Raw genomic sequence first — 19,508 nt, forward strand, 5'->3', positions numbered from 1 at the left:
CTCAGGCTCATCCCACTCTGCCCTGCACCCTGCTGCCCGTGCCTTTCTCTATGCCACCTGCGTAGCTGGTTTGGGCAGTCGGTGCCCAGCGTTTGCCTGGTGGAGGCAGCCCCAGCCTTACATGTTTGGGGTGTTTGTAGCTGACCCATGTTTTGGACAGTTGGCTGAAGGACTCACCCAAGCGCCTGCACCCCGACTCACCCTGAGTCCCAGGCACCAGCCCAGGCATGGCCTCCCACACTTGTATGGGGGGATATCACTCTAAAACGCCACCATGCTGGCCCCGAAGCACTTGAGAATGCCTCTCTGTGCCCCTGGGGACACAGTACTCACAGAAAACTAGTGTGGGCACCATGAGCCATGGCTGACAGCCTTCTGCTTAGCCACCACAGGCTGGGGACGCTGTAATGCACCTGTGCTTCTAAAACCCCTCCGTAGAACTGAGACTGGCCTTCGGCCACGCCAGCTGAGGGAGAGGGCTGAGTGGGTCTCCCCTTAGTGCAGGCCCTGGGGGTGGAGGCTGGGAGCCCACCCCACGCCTGACCCAGGGCTCCCGTGCTGCCCCACCCTGTCATGGCCCGTCTGTGAAATGGGCTTTTGGGGGGAACCGAGCCTCACACACAGCCACGTCCACAGTCCTGTCTGCTGTCTCCGCAGCCTGTCCCCCACAGTGGCTCCAGCGGCTACGGGAGCCTGGGCAGCAACGGGTCCCACGAACACCTCATGAGCCAGGCCTCGTCCAGCGACAGCAACGGCCACGAGGACCCCTGCCGCAGGAGAGCCGTGAGTCCCTCTCTCTCCTCCTCCCTGAGCAGCTGCGGGCTCAGGACAGAACACACACACACACACACACACACACACACGCACGCGCGCACGCACGCACGCACACGCACACGCACACGCACACGCACCGCCAGCTGCTGCAGCCTCTCCGCCCCGCCGCTTCCTGCTGCCTGAGCCCGGCTCACTCCGGCTTATTCCCTAACCGGAGAGTGGGAGCAGCTGGAAACTGTGGCCAGAGGTTCGGATGAACATTATTCAAAGCAGGTGAAGATTTAACTGGAGGGTGGAAAGAAGGGAGCGTATCTGCTGTTTTGCTTTATTTTTTATTACAGGCAGAGCTCACTTTATTTGCTTTGCAGGTAAAGCATTTTTTACAAACTCTCCGTTCACGGCGACTCTGTGTTGAGGGAGCCATTTTTTCAACATTTGCTCACCTCATGTCTCTGTGTCACGTTTTGGAGATTTTCACATTATTTCTAACCTTTTCATTATCCTGTTACGGCGATCAGGGGTTATGACCTGCTGAGAGCTGTGATGGTTAGCGTGTTTTTGCAATAGAACATTTTTAATAAAGGATGTACATTGTCTTCTTAGACATAATGCTATCATACACTCAGGAGACCACGGTGTAGTGTAGACATGACTTTGCCATGCCCCGGGAGAAGATTCGTTTGGCTCACTCTGTTACGAGACACGCCTGTTGCCGTGGTCCGGCGCCGCACCCCGTGTCCCTGAGCCGTGCCTGTACTCTTCAGACCCAGCAGAAGTGTTTCACCTGGTCACGCTGCTCGGATTTCTCATTCAGAACTCGCTTCCCTGTTGCTGGGATAGTTTTGGCTTTTCTCTGTGCTTCCTGTTGGGGATGGGCTGAAATACGTGGAGGGTCTCCTGAGTGAGTAATGTGTTCGTTTTGTTTTTCTTCAAGGGAATTTGTAAAAATGGTAACAAGGTCAAAAGCAGAAGTCATCATCCTGACGAAGCTGGGGAACAAAAGGGAAGGTCTGCTTCAGGTGAAAAGAGGTTCTCCACCTCCTTCATGGAACTAGAGTGGCCGGAGGGAAAGGCACTGGGTGCCTCTTACCACTGGACTGCAGGGGATTCACCTTTTAAACGTCTGCTACATGCCCGCTCCTGTCAGAGGCGTACTTGTGTGACAGTGCAGGGTAGCCCTCTCCCCACCATCCAGCAAAGCTGGTCCTTGTTTCCTGGGGGCACCTGACCCCTGCAGGCCCCTTGAGGGGAGGCCCAGGGGTACATTTATGCCCCAGGGGCCTCTTGAGGTGAGGCTGGGGCTGCATGTCTCCCTATAGCCCTGTCCTGCCTCTGCAGAGTGGCCAGAGGGCCGTGTGCGTACACCTGTGAGCAAACGCACGTGCTCCCAGGAACTGCCCAGCTGTCCTGCAGATACTCAAACCCAAACCATCCCAAGCAGCTCTGCTTCTAGGCTGCCCTCTCACGTGAGCCTGCTGGCGGGGGCGGCCTGTCACCCCAGCCCCACTGCAGCCGGGTCCCTCACCCCGTGGAGACGACACAGCCTCACGGGTGGGCTCGCTGGCCGTCTGCCCCCACATGCGCCCGTCCACTCCCATGGTGGGCTCTCGCTCACCTGTGTGCTCGGGCCTCGCTCCTCCTGGCCAGGACTTTGGGCCTTGGGCAGCTCCCAGTGGACATGCTGCATGCTACATTTGGCTGAGCATTGGGGACCCAGTAAAGAGCAGGCCATGGCTCTGCCCTTAAGGGCCCCACAGAGGGGCAGCACGTGCTGCGTGTGGTGGGGGCAGGAACAGCAGTGTCCCCATCAGGCTGTGCCGGAGGCCAGTATAACTGTGATTGTTATCACCAGTGGGTCCCGTTTAAAAGGACTGACTCCCTGGTGAGGCAGTATTGACTGGGCTGTAAAGCATCTAGGCTCTTATTGGCCCCAAAGGTTTCAGGAGGTCAAGTATGGAACTGGCCTTTCCCACTGCTGACCTGGGTTCAGCCTAGACCAGTCGCCGCTGAGCCCCAGAGAGAAGCAGGTCCGAGCCAGGTAACAGCACCCTGGCTCCCTCTGCAGATGGCACAGCCGCACCCAGCCCACAGGGCTGCCTGAGTATCAGGCTGTCACGGGGTCGCCTGCCTGTGAGGTCTACTGAGGCCCCAGCCTTCTCTTTAGGTAGAAGTAAAACACTTTGTAAAATAGAGAACGTACGCTTTGGGGAAACAAGTACTGACTGAAAGAACAATTCTGTCATCTTTCAGAAATGCCAACTAGTTCCCCTGCTCCGATGCAAGCTGTCCCCCTGACGGAAAAGGACAGCTCAGGGACCAGCCTGCCGGAGGCCAGCATTCCTGAAGAGCTGGCCTGCAAGAACCAGCCCATCGGCTCCTACCAGCAGATAAGCTGCCTGGACAGTGTCATCAGGTGTGGACACGCCAGGTGCCTCCCGTGCTTGCTCACCCACTCGCGGGCCCTGGTGTCCCATGAAGCCCCGTCTGCCCCTCCACGCAGGTACCTGGAGAGCTGCAGCGAGGCCACCACGCTGAAGAGGAAGTGCGAGTTCCCGGCCAACAGCCCTGCTCCGCAGGCCAGCGACAAGCGGAGGGCCGGCCCTGGGCTGCGGCTGGCAGGTATCTTGTTCTTTGAGCTGTTGCACATGTACTCACCCAGACCCTCCACATGGGATCAGGCGACAGCGGGAGGCCTGGAGCCCCCGCCCCTCCCGATTGAATTCTGCGGGACTGCAGGGACACGCATGTGAGCACAGGCATCTTTCAAAGTGACCAGAGTAGCTCAGAAGCCAGCAACATCCGTAGGAGGTAGAGGTGATTCTGGGCTCGAGACCAGGATCGCCGGGGCTGCTGGAGGCCTGGGGGCATCTCGTCGTCATTCCGGGGCAGGTCCCATTTCCCTGTGTCTCAGCGCCGGCCACGGACCAGGAGTCCGACTACTTCTCTGACCCCCAAACGTTGTGTTGTGGGTGGGCTGCTGGATCAGAGACAGTCGCCAGGAGCACGAGCAGGTCCACAGTCACACCGTGTTGGACAGACGGCCTGTGCCCTGGCCCACAGGGAGGGCGCCAGCTGCTCGCAAGCACCCACACTGCCCGGCCACCTGCCTCTGCCCAGTTTCCTCTCCACCTTTCCGTGTGCAGACTGTGTGGGCATGTGGATACAGGGGTGCCATCGAGACAGCGGTTTCTTAGACAGTCAATTCAGTGCACTTCGTGTCTGCTCCCATTTTCTCCTGTACAGAGACGGCATCGCCCTCCAAGGCAAACAGCTGCACAGATGTTAGCGCCCACCTGACCTCACTGGTACCACGGGGCAAGGCAGAGAGCGTGGCGTCACTCCCCAGCCAGTGCAGCTATAGCAGCACCATTGTCCACGTGGGAGACAAGAAGCCGCAGCCTGAGCTTGGTACGCCTCCTGCTTCTTGGGTGATGTGAAGGCGATCTGATGTTAACAGCCAACTTCAGAACTCTGAAGGGCCCTCTTAAAATGTTCTTCAGGTTTGCCCAAGGGTGGAGGAACCCAGCACAGCCCAGTGAGGGGGCCCAGGAAATCCAAGCAGGAGATCAGGGTGGGGTGTCCCATCTCGCTGTGCTCACGCCACCTGGTGGCCGTGGGTGCCAGTAGGCGAGGGGCCCTGTGGGTGCTGAGCCTGGCCTCCCAGGACTGAGCAGGGATCTCAGGAATCCCCCCAGGTGGAGGCCGCCCCCCTGCCCTCGCCCGTTTGGGGACAGGAGCCAGCACAGGCCGCACCAGCAGTACGGCCAAGGGGTCACCGCCTGTCCTTCAGAACTCCCTGAGTGAGACGAATCCTGCGTTTGCTCTTTGCTGGGATGAGAGGGTGAGCGAGGTACACGTCAGAGTCAGCGTCCAGACTCCCTGCAGGACGCTCAGCAGCCCTGCCTGCCCCTGTCTGCCCCCACAGTTCCATGTGGGTATGGCTGTCACGCGCTGTGGTCCCAAGCCAGCACAGGGTGACCTTAGCCTGCTGGGCTCCCAAAGTTGAGAACAGCCTCGGGGTATGTTCCGTGTCCGCCGAGGCTGAACCCAGAGGTCCCCCCAGTTCATTCTGCTGAGAAGACTGACTCCAGAGACCCAGCTTCAGTCCTCGCTCTGGCCTCTTGGTGCTGCCTTTCTTGGAAGCTCAGGGACCCCGTGGCGAGTCCCACCCCTGTGCGGCGGGCACCCCGAAGCCCCGTCCTGTGAGTGAGCCTCTGCACAGACGCAGCATAGGCTCTCCCCCGTTTTTCAGTACAAGGGCCCTTGCGATGGCAGGCCTGCCCTCCCCTTGCAGAGACGGCGGAGGACGCTGCCAGCGGGCCCAAGTCGCCCGAGTGCCTCGCAGGCCCCCCGCTGCCCTGCAGCTTGGGCCTGGAGAAGGAGCCCTTCAGGAGGCTGGGCCTCACCAAGGAAGTGCTGGCCGCCCACACCCAGAAGGAGGAGCAGAGCTTCCTGCTAAAGTTCAAAGAGAGAAAGAAACTCAGTGTCTTCCAGTCCCGCTGCCGCTACTACTTACAGGAAAGGTCCAAGGGGCAGTCGAGTGAAAGAAGTGAGTACCTGGATTAAACGTGCGATTTTAAAGTGCTTTGTTCTTACTGGTACTGAATCCAGGGCTGTTTTCTAAGTGTGAGCTGCCCCCGTTTAGGACCGGGGTGTTCCGAGAGAGCGGTGGGTTTTTCTGCTGATGCAGCCTTTCTGGCTGGGATGCTCTCAAGGATGTCACCTCGCACTCCAAGGGGGCGGTGCTCTAAAAAGAGGTGACGGTCCCAGGCTAGCGCCCCATGGCACACAGGGCCCGGGCACTTGCAATGCTGTCAGGCATTTCATGTGACTGCCAGGGACACGGGTCCCCCCACCTGCCCACCCGCAGAGGACCCTCAGAAAAACCAGGTGGGGCACAGCTAATTCTCACCAGAGGGAAGGAGCTCTCGCTGACAGAGCATCTGGTGGCGGGCTCCTGAGGAAGGAGGGCGCCCTGGCTGTCACCATATGACGGAGTGATGTCCTCCGCAGGGACATACCCTCCTGGCCGGCTGGCCTCAGGGCTGGACTACAGACTCCAAAGCCAGACAACCCATGAGCCAAGAGCCACCAGCAGCCAAAGGGCAAGGGGTGAAGTAGGATAGGCCAGCCTCTTCGCCCCTTTTCTGGTCCAGGACCTGGCATCTGACCCCCAGCCTCCTTCCCAGGCCCCAGGGACAGATGCCGTCTCTTTCCCGGGCTTCCAAGGCCTGACCCAGGGATCAGAGCTAGTGAGCCCGTTGACACACATAAGCTTCCCTGGGGTCGCTGGGCAGATACACTGAAGCGAATGTCTGAGACGTGGAGGAGGCTGCTGCCTTCCTGAAAGCCCAAGTCTTCCCCACTCTTCTCCTTCTCTCCTCTTCCCCAGACTCAGGGGCACTGCCAGAGTGAAGGGAACCTCTGTAAGAACCAGGAAGAGGCGCCGCCCCAGCCCTGGGCAGACCTACCCCCTGGGCCGGGCCTGTGCGCAGTGGCAGCTCTCTCCTGCCCACAAACTGCACTCCAGTCTGTGTAGTACACCTGTCCACAGCGGCCCCGCCGAGACCCTGGACTGGTGTCCCAGGAGCCCTGCGTCAGCCACCAGTCCCACCAGGGGACAGGTTTCCTACAGGAAGAACACCAGAGTCTGAATCGTAAAACCTCCACCCACTTAGTGGTTTGCTCTGGGTGCCCCTTTGCCTAAAGCAGGTAGCAAAGGCCCTTAGTACGGGTGTCAGGACATGTCCCCACGCACCTGCTGCGAGAGCCCCAAGTCACCGTACTGACATGCGAGGGAGAACAGGCCCGTGCCGTTGCCCACCCACACCAAGCTTGGCACGCCTCCCAGCCTGCAGTGCTCCCAGTGCGGCCTGTGCCCAGGGGCGGCGTGGGGGCAGTCCGGAGTCCCTTCTGTGACTGGCCGAGTCCTCCAGCCCCCTGAGGAAGGCCTCGCCTCTGCAGTCCTGGTCATTGGGGAGGAAGTGTTGGCTTCTGATGGCAAGTGTGCCCTCCACCGCTTGACCTCCACTTGCAGTGGAGTCGGGCTCATTTGGCAGGTGAAGCGGGGGACAGCTCTCCTGACGGAGCGGTAGTGACGAAGCTTGTGTAGTCGGAAAATGGGGTCAGATGAGACAGTCCCTCTTCCTTTCGGATCTCACAAACCCCTGTTGGGGCCCAGCATAGACTTGCTGGCTTTTTAATGGGGTTTTCTGGGGGGAACAAATAAATCCTTTTTAATACCATTTGTCATGACTATTATTCCATAAAGAAAACACATTTTAATACCAGAAGAAAACAAAGAATGTGACCTTGCAATTAAGGGTGGCCCTTTAAATTGAGTCTAGTTCATGCAAACTTTACGTCTCGCTCTGATTTCTCACTTCACTGAGCATCAGGGTGGACCTGACGGGCCCCCGACCGCCACTGGGAAACATGGGTCGTTGGACTAGGGGTCACCTTCGAATGTCTGAGATTCTGCGCACAGTTTTACATTTTTAACTGGTGGTTTTTCCATTATTTTAGCTGCTCCTGGACTGAGAAATACCTCTGGAATAGATTCATCTTGGAAAAAAACTGGGAAGAACAGAAAACTGAAGTCCAGACGGGCCAAGCCTCGAGACTCCTCTGAGAGCCCTGGGTCTGGGGGGCCCAGGCCACACCGCCCCCCGCTGGCGGGCCTGAGTGCCACAGCCTGGTCACCCTCAGGCGCGTCCCAGCCCAGCGGCCCTGCCATGCCTTTCCCCCTCCCGGGGCCGGCTTACTCCCTGCCCGTGTTCCCACCCCCAGGAATCGTGCCAGCACCCAGGGCCGCGGCAGCGGCACCCGTGGCTTCCCACGCCGCCTTCACGGTCCCTGCCGTGCCCATGGACACCCAGCACACATTTGCAGTCCAGCCCTCAGCATCCGCAGCCCCCTTGGCCCCGGTCATGGCATTGGTGTTGCCCAGCTACTCTTGCCCCTCAGTGACCCCAAACTTGCCGCAGGCCTTCTTCCCCGGTCAGCCTGAGTTTTCCGGTCAGACCTCACTCCCCAAACAGCCATGTGCTTGTCCTCAGTCACGGGCTGGGCAACCGGCGTCACGTGCAGCCACCCCAGTCTCCCCGCTGTTGGCCGCCGAGCCCACAGGCAGGGCCTCCCCACCCCTCTTCGAGTCCCGAGGCAGCTCACCCCTGCAGCTCAACCTGCTGCAGCTGGAGGAGGCCCCGGAGGGCAGCGCTGCGGCGGGGGCCTCCGGGACAACGGGTGCAGGGCCCGCCGACTGCAAGCCTGCAACATCCCGGGACCAGCAGCTGGAGGCACCGCCCACCGTAAGGATTTCCTGATGGCTTTTCTCTACAGCAGGCAGCAGACCAGCACGGCGGGCAGGCCAGAGGCACATCCTTGTCTCAGACGTAGGCAGTTTTACACCCTTGAGGTTTCTGCCACACCATTTCCATTGTGACATAAATACATGTGCTAGAAACTAGCGTTTTCCAGCTAGATGACCCATCAGTGCAGAGTACTGGAGTGGTGGACTGTCTGATGGTCACCAAGCAGCCTCAGGGGACCTCATGACCTGTTACAGGCCTGGAAGCTGTAAGAGTGCCTCAGGGACAAAGCCCAGGCAGGTTAGATGCTGCTCAGTGGGCAGCCACAGGAGGGGGTGCCAGAGGCTCCCCCCAGGGAAGGAGGGTGCCGAGGACTCTGAAGCCAGCACCCTCTGGTTCCCATCTTCACACATTACAGGACGTGGGGGTGATTTTCTTATTCAAAATTCTAAGTTCACCTCCATAAACGCTTTCGTGTCTGAACGAGCAGAGGAGTGCAGTAGCATTCACTGAGGCAGGCGATCCATGGGCGCTGCAGGGGGGGCCTGGGGGGCTCCCCCACCTTTGCTCCCGGGAGGAAAAGGAACCCCACAAACACAGATGAACTCTCTCGGGGTTTGCCCCTGACTCCTGGTTCTGGGGTCCTGCACCTACAGTCCAGGTTCCAAGGATCAGAGGGCCAGGCTGCTCCCAGGCCAAGGCCCTCCCTCATTGCCAAGGTGTCCCCACTCGTGGGGCACAGGAGCCCGAAGGAGAGCCCTGCCCCTGTGAGGAACAGCCCTGGGACAACCTCGGAGGCCCTTTCCTGCCTCCATGCCTGCTGTGGAGAGGAGCAAGTTTCGAGCTATTTCCCCAAGAACCTCTGCCTTTGGTGTGATACTGAAGTTAAATTTAATTGGATGGCATTCATAGACCCGCACCAAGATTCTCGCTGTAGTCCCAGTAACCCCAGGGCCTGCTCATTTGGCCTTCTTTGGCATGTGCAGGAAGGGCCAGTGATCTAAGTGGGCACTTCCCAGCCTCCAAGTGGCCTTGTACCGACAGTCACTGTGGGCCCCAGCCGGCTGTGTGCTGGTCTGACTGCAGTGTCCTCTCTGCCCTAAAGCACGGTGAGCCTGCCAATACCCAGAACAGCGATGCCCTCTCCGCCTCCAGTGGCCTGCTCGACCTCCTGCTGCACGGGGACCTCTGCTCCGCCACAGGGTCGGCCCTGTCTGGGAGCGGGGCCTCAGCCACCTCTGACTCCCTGGGCTCCAGCGCGCTGGGCTGCGACGCACCCAGAAGTGGGACAGGTGCGTTGGTGGCTCTGGGGCACTGAGGCCTGGGCCAGTCGGTATGTTTTAGGCTGCTCGGTTTTAGGTGCCTCTGGGAGATTCTCAAACGACAGAGATGGGCATCCTAGACTTCTCCCATGCCACAGGACGTGTGCCCTGGGCCCAGCTCCTGGCAGGTCCCAGAGCCACTCCTCAGGGCCACAGAGTTCAGCCGGGTGGCACAGGCTCCTGCTCCCGCTCTGCTAGCCCCATGCAGGCCTGCTGGACCCCACTCCATGCTCCCCATCGCCGTTGGCACCTCAGGCCCCACTGGCCCTTGTTCATCATCCCACAGGCTCCTGGGACATTCCAGGAGAGCCAGTAGTGGTTCGCCTTCCGCAGCTAGTTCCACTCACGTGAACCTAGCATGTGGACCACGTTTCCCAGCCAGGATCATTCCGCTGTGACCTGGAGCTGCGGTAATGGGATGAGCATGTGCTGGCTGCAGACCCTGAGGCCTCTGCTCCCTGAAGCGAGCTTCCAGCTCACCTTCTGCAGGCCTCCCCACTGTGGGGGGACAGCCCCTCACTCCCCCCGGCCAGCTGCCTCTCACTGACAAAACCAAGCAGCTTCTCTGTGGTCAGGCTTAGGAGACAGCGAGCTCCTGGGACGGAAGACCACAGCTTCTAAGACGTGGCCCCACCTGGCCCCCTCAGAGCCTCCCCAGGAAGGAATCGCCTCCATGGCACTAGCTGATAGCCTTTTTTAAAATTATCCAGAGAGCTCCAGAATCAGGAAGGGAAGGGGGGAGTCACCGGCCAGGTGCTCATTACCTGTGAAACCCTTCACGCTGCACACGAGCACGTTACATGAGGTTTAATTTAGGATGAAAGGTTTGACCTGCCCCATTTCATGTTTCTAAAGGCAGTGACACGAGTCACACCAGCAGATATTTTGGAAGCATTGACTCTTCAGAGAATAATAACGAAGCAAGCGTGCAGGCAGACTTGGGGGACAGCGGACACTTCCTCAAGTATGTCCTCCAGGACCCCATCTGGCTGCTGATGGCCCACATGGATGACAGCGTGATGATGACATACCAGGTGCCTTCCCGGTGAGCAGTCTGCCTGTCCCCGGACCTGAAGGGCTGGCGTAAAGGGCTCCCCAGACAGTAAGACCACCCCATCGGGGGCCTTCCCTCTGACAGCCTTCTCTCAGGCTGAGTTGAGTGCAGCAGGTGGAGGCACAGGGTCCCTCTAGATGGTTCTGTGGGTCTCATGGAGCCCTGCAGTGTGGACGGTGTGCCCGCAGCCTTGTGGATCAACGGGCTACAGGCTGTGAGGGAGACAGGCTCCTGGCAGCCCTCCAGGGTGGCACTCTACAACTGCTTCATCTCTTTTGCTCTGCTGCCCAGTCACCCTGGGGGGTAAATGGGGTCTGTGTGTCTTAGAGCTACAGAAACCAAGGTCGGGGAGGTGGGCAGCCCCAGGCCGCTGGCTGCCCTAAGGAGCCGTCCTGGTCCTGTCCCCTGTGGAGCCCCTAGTGTCTCGGGGCAGCTTTCAGTGGCCCGGAGCTGCCGGGAGGTGGAGAACGTTATTCTAGCCACAGCTTTGGCGGTGAGAATCTCCCAGGTTAGCCAGCCTGTGCAGAGCCAAATGTCTGCAGGCACCAAACATCTGATTCAAAGTAAAACTAAGGTCATGACCTGGATTGTCATTTTAATAGGAAAACTACAAATTATTTACTAAGGAGATTCAGAGTTACCTTAAATAAATTACCTTATTTTAAATGAAAAGGAAATTTGCATCGAACAAAATCATCTAAAATTACATTGATACTGAAAGAGTGGGTAGAAAAATGTGTATGCTTTAAAAAATTGAAAGCACTTGAAACATTGTAAATCTCACCTATTGCTCCCTATGTTGTGAAGGAACTTAGAAGCGGTTTTGAAGGAGGACAGAGAGAAGCTGAAGCTGCTGCGGAAGTTCCAGCCCAGGTTCACGGAGGGCCAGAGGCGGGAGTTGCAGGAGGCCCACTCCGGGGGGCAGCCCTGGGGGCTGCCCGCAGCGCTCCATGTGGCGGTGAGCACACAGGCTCCTTGTCTGATACCACAGGAAAGGGCTCTGTGATGGGGCTCCCTGAACTGTCTTTGTAAATTTAAATCTAAATTTTAAACATGAATTTAAAACTTCTGAAGTTAAGTCCATTACAAAAAAAAGATGATGACACTGCCGTCTGCTTCTCACCGTTGTTCCCGAAGAGCTCTAAAAGCCTGATCTCAATTACCTGCTGAAATTTGAATGTTTTCCTTTTCTTTCAATTCCATCTTCAATTTTAAAAAACACCTTTCTCATTGTAAACCCTCTACTTCCACATAGACCATTAAATAACCACAGGGATGGAGTCAGGGCCCAGGCCTGCTCCCGCCAGGCCACCTGCACCTCCCTCACACCTCCCGTGCCCTCTGCCCCAACCCTCTGGCCAGCTGCTTTCGTCAAGGCATCGGGGTCCTCCGCAGCTGGAGCCGCCGCGTGTCTGTCCTCGCCCTGCAGGCGCTGCTTGGCGTTTAGCAGTGGGAGACTCTGTTCTCGGGGCTCCACTTGGCCGCCTGGCCCCGCTCTTGGGCTCCCTGCTCCTCCCAGAGGCACAGGTCCAGTTATGAGTGCCCCAGGCTCACGGTTACACCTCTCATCTGTCTGCACTCGCTTCCTCCCGGGACCACCTGCCCTGGCCTCCCAATGGGACAGCGTCCGTGCTGAAGTCCCCTATAGCCCACAACCAAAGCTGATCTGCCCCAGACCCAACTCCTGGTGCCCCCAGAGAACACCTGCCCTGCTCACCCAGGGTGCCACCCTGACTCTACGTGCCCAGACACGCCTGCCGTGATCCTGGACCCTCCTCCTCTCAGGCCCATCCAGTCCACTCCCAGCCACAGCATCTCCACCTTCAAGATGGAGAGAAACCAACTGCTTCCCGTCACCTCCAGCCTTACCACCCCGATCCAAGCCATGGTGCTGCCTGCCTGGATTGTCACCCACGCCCCCCAGCTGCACTCTCTGCTTCCCCGCCCCCCTGCTCAGGTCATGCCGCCCCTCGGCCCAGGTCCTTCCAGTGGTGCCCACCTCCCCCAGAAGGATTCGCTGTGAAGCCATGCACCTCCAGCCCCCTCACGCCTCCCATCTCCTGTTACCTCCCTGGCTTTCTCCTCTCCAGCTACCCTAGCCCTTGGCTGGGCCCTGAGCATCAGGCAGGCTCCTGCCTCTGGGCCTTCGCATCTGCCCTTCCCTCTGCTTGGAATCCTCTTTCCTCAGAACATGGCTCCCTCGGGCTTTCTTCACATGCCACTGTATTCGTTATCTACTGCTGCATAGCAAGTGACCCCAAAACTTAGTAACTTAAACAATAAAATTATCTCCCGCTGTTTCTTTGGGGTGAGAATTTAAAAAGCAGCATAGCTGTGGAGTTACGGCTTGGGGTCTCTCCTAAGTTTGAAGGCAAGATATTGGCCAGGGCTTCTGCCATGTGAAGGCTGGAGGGTGCCCTGCGGGGAGGCTCCCTTGCACGCCTGCAGGCTGCAGGCCGGCCTCAGCCCCCTCACCACGCGGTCCTCGTGGCGCAGCAGCCCTCTTCCCCAGAGAGAACAAGGGGAGGCTGCGGCGCCTCTCATGAGCCAGCCTCAGGGGCCACCACTGTCCCTGTCATCACATCCCCTTCATTGCAGACCAGTGGCTGAGTCCCACCCACGCTTGAGGGCAGGGCTCCACCCCCTGAGGGAGCCCTAAAGACAAGTCTTAAGACCACCTCTGTCACCTTCCCTGCGGCCTTTTCCGAACGTCCACTGTGAAATCACAGATGGCCGCACATGCCTCGCCCCACGCCGGCCCAGCACATCCCACCTTTTCAGGACAGCACAGAGCATGTCTTGTTCAGGCTCCTACCCTCTCCCCACTGGTGTCACCTCCACTGGGGCAGGGACCTTTGTCTTTGCTCACTGCTGAACCCCAGTGCCCAGGACATGCCTGGAGCATGACGGGCACTGAACAGATAGTCGGGGATGAGCAGATGAGGCAGCACATGGTCGCCGTCCCATTTCACAGGCCAGAGAACCAAGGTCAGAGAGGGCAGCCAGACTGGACCTGATCTCCAGGCCCCACAGGCAGGGATGGAGCCCTCCACTATGCAAAGCCGCCTCTCAGATGTGGGCCCAGCTCCTGCCTGGCCCTCTCCCGAGAGCAGGCGGGGCTCCCAGGGCCCAGCAGCAGGCAGAGGCCGCCTGTCCTCACACCCCTCCAGGAGCTGCCCAGCTGACCCCTGGCCCCTGCACCACCCTCAGCTTGAACCACTTTCCTGTAATGAAGATCTTGTTTCATTCCTGATTCCACCTTTTCTCTTCTAAGGAATGTGTTTACTGTGACAGCCAGGGACAAGTTGACACTTGCATGCCCCATGAGGAAGATATGCCTCCTCTGGGGTTCACTGAAGCAGCAGACACCAGAGAAGAGGAGGGGCCCCCACTGAGCCACAGGAATGAACAGCAGACATGACCCTGGCCACACCCCGACAGCCAGTGACCTACCTTAGATGATGCGGAAGAGATGGACCTTCTACACGTTGTTTCTAACGGAATGGACAGATACGCTTACACTGTTTTTTTTGTTTTAGAAAAAAATATATAGTTTTCTGAAGGGGTGATTTAAGGGATAGAGGGTGGGAAGGGTTTGGAGAAAAAATTAATTTTATATTTAAAATACAAATATGCAGCTTGGGAGGCAGGGGAAGAGACGTTCTTTGTTATCTGAAAAAGACTGGATCCCGTCTTTGTACGTGGGGGGAAGTTGCCTGAGTGCTCCCAGAAGGCCTTGGACCATGACGAGGCCTCTGCCTGGGGCACCAGTGTCCACCGGCCTCCTGTGGGTTGTCCCACCCATCGTACCAGACTGACAGAGAGCTAGGATGCCATATGGGACTCCACGCCGGGGGCACTGGAAGCCTCCCCAGAGTGTGTTTGGGCAAGTCTGTTCTCTCAGGAGCTGCTTTTCATCTAAATTATCATTTTGTCAGACTAGATATTTTTAAAACATAACAAGTGGAGATTCCAGCCCCTCCTAATTTTCTTTCAAAATGTTTCACTTTAAATGGTGTGAAGCATAGTTTGGCAACTGGCAGCTTCAGCTGCAGGTACCATGGCGGGAAACATCTCGATCTGACGCAGCTTTCGTTGGGGGCGAACAACGTTGAGATGCTCAGTCTAGCCCAAAGGAGCCCAGTGGTGTGTGTGACCAGCTCCATCAGATTAACACACCCAGGCCTTTCTGCACATTTCCTCATTCTGCATCCTTTGCAGATCCTGGCCGAGGTGTAGATAAAAATGTGTTGTCTGTCGTCTTTATGGTGACTCTCCTCTGCACACTAGGCTTTGCTGGTCACGTACGGGACCCATTCGTGTCTGCTCTTCGCTGGAGCCTCCCAACATCAGCTGTGGTCCTGGCAGGGAGCAGCCGCTGACACTGTGGGCTGGTGTTCCCAAGGGTGCTGTGAGCTCACCTCTCCCACCGCACCCTGGCCAGGGACACTGGCCCTTATTCTTTTCATGAGCCTGACCTCACCTGGTGCAGCCTCTGGTCTCTGTGGCAATGTCTGTTAGTGCCACCAGCCCTTTCAGGCATTGGGAACTCTTGGGAAGAGTGAGGGTGGTCTGCCCAACTTGCTCCAACCCTCAAATTGTATCACCTGGATGCAGAGATTGGGAAAATCATCTTTTGGTCCCTGGAGTGAATCAGGAGTTACCACTGATGAAACCATTGACTTAAAACTGGGTGAGTCTGCAGAAGCTGAGAAGGAAGCAGATTCCTCTCATTCTCTGGGAAGCAGTGGAGCTGGAACAGAGAGTGTCTCCTTCAATCTGGTTGGTTGTCATAGTAAAACCATCTGATGTCTGAATATGAATTCTATTTTTCATAAACTCAAACACAAAAACAGTTGTTTTTTTAAAAATTTATTTGCAAAGTATTATCATTGTCAGATTCCCAGAATGAAGTAGTTGTGCATTTGTGTGGAAATTAGATGCTCCAACTGCTTCCTGCCTCTAAAGTCAGACCATTAAGGGATTTGATGTCAGTCAAGTTTCCATGTGTTACCTAAACTCAAAGCTGCCCATTCTCTACTGCTGTGAGTGGTTACCATCTGCGGTATCTTACCATTGAATGCATACCCGTCGATTGTTAACTGCGTAGCTTCAGCACGTGCTGAGAAGTTGACAGTACGCATTTTGTGAAACTGTTTACACTGTGCCATGTATCAGATTGTGTACTCTTTAGTATGTATGCTTACAGGGGCTTATAAAAACTTGCTCTCAATTTTAAACTGAGCCTTCTTTTTAATATATTCCTAAAAAGATGTAACACTCTCGGAGTCTGTGTAATGACTTGTTCAGCCTCGCCAGACAATTGGTTTGTTCCTGTGCAAACCAAACTTTCTTCACCCAGTGCAGTATATCTGTTTGACTGCTTATGTCTTTTTATGACTTTCTGCCCTTTAGAAACTTGGTAAATAAAGTATATTTTTATTTTTAATTGTATTTTAATGTAGTACAGAATAAAAACAAGAGATAAAAGATTATTAAAAGTTTTTTTTCAAAAAGAGCTCTAGAAACCCTGTATCAAGGATCCTTCTGTCACCAAGGCCTCCTGTGTGCCTCCCCAGGCACAGCCTGCTTCTCCCCGCCCCCTTCCTACGCCTCAGGGCTCTCTACACCCTCACCACGCTGCCGGGCAGCTGGGTGGACTTCCTGTGATGTAAACCTAATCTTGTTACCCAGCATTCCCCGTCTTTTCACTGGCAGGTGCAGGAGAGGGACTGCTTGACTGAGCCCCTGGAGCTCCTCTCCACTCCGAGGTGACCCCAGTACCCCTTCACTTCCCTCCTGCCCTGCCCCAGGTGTCTCTCCCTTCTGGGCCGGACACCTGCATGCTGGCCACCGGGCTGAAGGTAGAAAGGTCTGAGGGGTGCCGGCCAGAAAGGTCTCATGTCCATTGGAGGTGATACAGGCAGCAGGCACAATCTTCCCCCCACCCCAACTGCCCAGTCTTTCCATAGTGAAGAAGCCCCATGGGGCCTGGTCAAAACAGTGGAGGCCAGCTCCCTGCTCCTTCCCACTTTTCACACCAGGACCATGGAGGTGGGGCAAGGAGATGATGGATCCTGGACTCAGAGCCCAGCCCCCGAGAAGCTCTCTGAGTAGGAAGGAGGGCTCAGTTCTGTGTCCTGCCCTGGCCATGCCCCGGGAAGGGGGACTCAAAAGGCAAAGTCCTCCCTGTGAGCACGGAGGCTTCTGCTAACTCCCCCTAAATAGCAAGATTTGGGTGTTTCACTGACCTGAGTGCCTTTGGGGACTTTTAATTGCATTTTCATGTACCATGTAACACCAAGGGCACCCCCTCCCCTCCGCTTTATTTCCAAACCAAAAGGAGCTTCTCCTAATCTCCTGGGCTGATTGCCTACAAGGGGCCTGAACATCCACAGGCTGGCCACTGCCTTTGTTCCTGTGGATTTATGACCTGTCACCCCTGCCACTAACTGGTCCCCCTGTGACCACTATAGCCCTGCACAGCCTCTGCTGGCCTCTGTTCCTGGATCTTGGGGGATCAAAAGGCCCAAATGCTCAGGAAGTCTATGCTCAGGCAAACTTTGAAGGTAGGATCAGTCGGAGGGACAAATGGCAGGAAGTGGGTCTGCTAGGAGAGGCTGTGTGAAGGAGGGAGAGAGGGCTTGGTGGCCCCAAAAGGGAATAACTAGGCTTCTGGAAGGAAAAGGCCCAGCCAGCCAGCCAATGAGCCTGCTAAGAGAAATTGAGACTGACCTCAAAGATGGGACCTTGGACAATTTTCTGTCCAACCAAGAAGGATTTTGCTACTCTTAAACCTGCTCTGTCCCTATGCTGTTATTTCCAAAGGTACTTGGTCACACAGAGACATATCCCAGCACTTCGCTTCTCCTTCCTTCAACTCTAGACAGCAATGCTCAATATCCATCCTCCATGTAAGACAAGCCCATTGAGGTCCCTAGCTCTTCCTTCATTTTCCTCCCTTCCGACAACTGTCATTTGACCTTTTATTTTTACAAATCCAACTTCACATCATGTCCTATAACCACAATCGTCTTCCTTGTCCTCTCTATAGATTGAGATTAAATGCTGAAGCCCTATGAACAGTGTTGCATTATTGCGACTGAGAAAGGATTATTAGGCCAAGTAATATGCTGAGAATACAGTTCTCCTTTGGGGAAGCTTTTTGTTTTTCCTGGAGTTCCTAGTTGCCTTTCATTTTTTGCTGGCACCTTTTGCCTTTATCTTGCCTCCGTCCATCCCCCACACCTATGCCTCATCCAATCAGGTGTGATAATTGGTCTTTTCCCAGAGGCCCCCAGGTCCCCAGTCATCATATCCCAATATTAACTGCCTTTCATGGAGAGCATTCTAAAATACCTGTTTGTTCAAACAATATAGTGAATAATGGGAAGGCTATGAATCAGAGGACAAGAAATATCACTCAGTTTACTTTTCCATATTGCCATTTTTCAAAGTAGTGAAAGCTTGTATTTGGCGGTGGGGGGGGTCTCCTTCTCTGGGGTGAAAAGTCTGAGTGTTGAAGACAATTAAGTCACAAGCCAGTTATGTGCTCTCTTGGGGTCTACCACTTAAGCACCCCCATCTGTCAGCCCCACAACTAGGAGTAGGGGAGTAGCACACTGGGTCTCCAAGCAGCCAGGCAGGGTAGAAGAAGAGAGTTGAGCTTTCTGGCATGTGGAGGAGACTGAGGACTAGAGGAGGTGATGGAAGTAAAGGTGTCGGTTCATAGCCGGGTGTGCAGGGCTGGCTGGGGTGGGGGCGGGGTCTCAGGGGCCTGCTCAGAGACGCAACACAGAGGCAGAGCAAGGGCAGACAGGTAAGAATCAGCAGAAGGGGCTCTCGGATAATTACAGAGGCAGTGAAGTGACATTGGGAAACTTCAAACCTCTCACCAAACTTGCCCTGCCTATAAAGCTCCCTCTTGGGAGGATCCCAGAATGACATAGCTACAGGGAAGGCTCCCAGATGCATCTTTAGGTGGCTGGGGTGGGCTGGGCTGTTTTGTGGCCTAGCACTGCCACCCCATGGCCCTGCAGTCCACGGATGTTCTCTTCCCCTACTGCCTTCCAGCCAGGGTTGGGGCAAACGGTGCCCTTGACCAGGGATGCTCATAGCCTGGAGGGGCACAGACCCCGACAACCCCAATCCTCAGTGAGTTGTGAGGCAACGGTGCGTTCCCACCAGGGACAGGGTTGGGGAAGCTGAGACCTGACAGTGAGGAAATACACATTGAAGGGGGTTTGGAGGTGTTCCAAGCAAAGGCTCGGTGCGCAAATGCCCGGCAGCCAGAAGGCATCTTGGCATTCTGGCTCTGCTGGGTGTTGGATGGACCTAGGCCGGTGGAGCAGGTGCCAGGCCAGGGTCCCCAGGGCACTCCCCAAGGGCGCGGCACCCCACCCGCGGAGGCCGGGCTGCCAGATGGGCAGCCCGCGGTGGGGGGTGGCAGTCGTCTAGCGGACCCTGGCGCGCCCGCCGCCCGCGCGCAGGACAAAGCAGTGTAGACAAAGGCGCGGCCAACACCTGTCGCTCTTGGCTCGGCCTCCGCTTTTCTCAGCCGAAGCGGCTGCAGCTGCCAACTGTCACGGGCATCAAGTTACGGGGACCAGACGGCGGCCTTCGCGAGCCTGGCGGGGGGTGGGGTGGGGGACTGAGGGAAGGGGGAGCCGAGGAGGGTCGGGAGGGGGCTCGGGACAAATGAACAGGGCTGGGCACCAGGAAAGGATGGGCGGTGGGAAGGGTGGAAGGGAACGGAAGGTCAAAGGTGGGCGCAGGGGAGTGAAGGAGATTGGGGGAGACGGTGGGGGTTCAGAGGGTCGGCGATGAGAACCAGAAAAGAACCAGGGGCTCGTTTGGGGGGTGGGGGGTACCAGGAAAGGAGGGGCGGGATGGGGAGCTACCAGAAGGGAGCCTGGAGGAGGAGCGACGCGGACCCCGCCCCACGAGATCCGTGCGGAGAGAGCGTGGCTTCGGAGGTCCAGTCCAGCGACGGGACCCACAAATCCCCAAGAAACTCCAAGGGCCCCCGGGCCGCTCCTACCCCCTGCT

At 56.8% G+C, this 19,508-nt stretch overlaps 1 protein-coding gene across 6 annotated transcripts in view; it reads left to right on the forward strand.

The window, feature by feature from the left end:
• Nucleotides 1-15,978, forward strand: part of PER2 (period circadian regulator 2) — a 37,276-nt gene extending 21,298 nt beyond the window's left edge. For 4 of the 6 annotated variants that reach the window (XM_037009624.2, XM_037009623.2, XM_037009625.2 and 1 more), the window contains 11 exons: nucleotides 658-783; nucleotides 1,709-1,793; nucleotides 3,025-3,187; nucleotides 3,275-3,393; nucleotides 4,018-4,182; nucleotides 5,027-5,323; nucleotides 7,300-8,084; nucleotides 9,190-9,376; nucleotides 10,262-10,451; nucleotides 11,268-11,418; nucleotides 13,735-15,978. In XM_037009624.2, coding sequence (XP_036865519.2) covers nucleotides 658-783; nucleotides 1,709-1,793; nucleotides 3,025-3,187; nucleotides 3,275-3,393; nucleotides 4,018-4,182; nucleotides 5,027-5,323; nucleotides 7,300-8,084; nucleotides 9,190-9,376; nucleotides 10,262-10,451; nucleotides 11,268-11,418; nucleotides 13,735-13,881 — 2,415 coding nt within the window. In that variant the 3' untranslated portion in view covers nucleotides 13,882-15,978. Of the gene's footprint in view, nucleotides 1-657; nucleotides 784-1,708; nucleotides 1,794-3,024; nucleotides 3,188-3,274; nucleotides 3,394-4,017; nucleotides 4,183-5,026; nucleotides 5,324-6,166; nucleotides 7,240-7,299; nucleotides 8,085-9,189; nucleotides 9,377-10,261; nucleotides 10,452-11,267; nucleotides 11,419-13,734 lie in introns of those variants that run through there. The other 2 variants (XM_017676412.3, XM_037009627.2) reach the window with 2 other exon arrangements.
• Nucleotides 15,979-19,508: the final 3,530 nt, after the last annotated feature.

The sequence above is a fragment of the Manis javanica genome, chromosome 12, assembly GCF_040802235.1.
Source record: "Manis javanica isolate MJ-LG chromosome 12, MJ_LKY, whole genome shotgun sequence".
NCBI classification, from domain to species: Eukaryota; Metazoa; Chordata; class Mammalia; order Pholidota; family Manidae; genus Manis; species Manis javanica.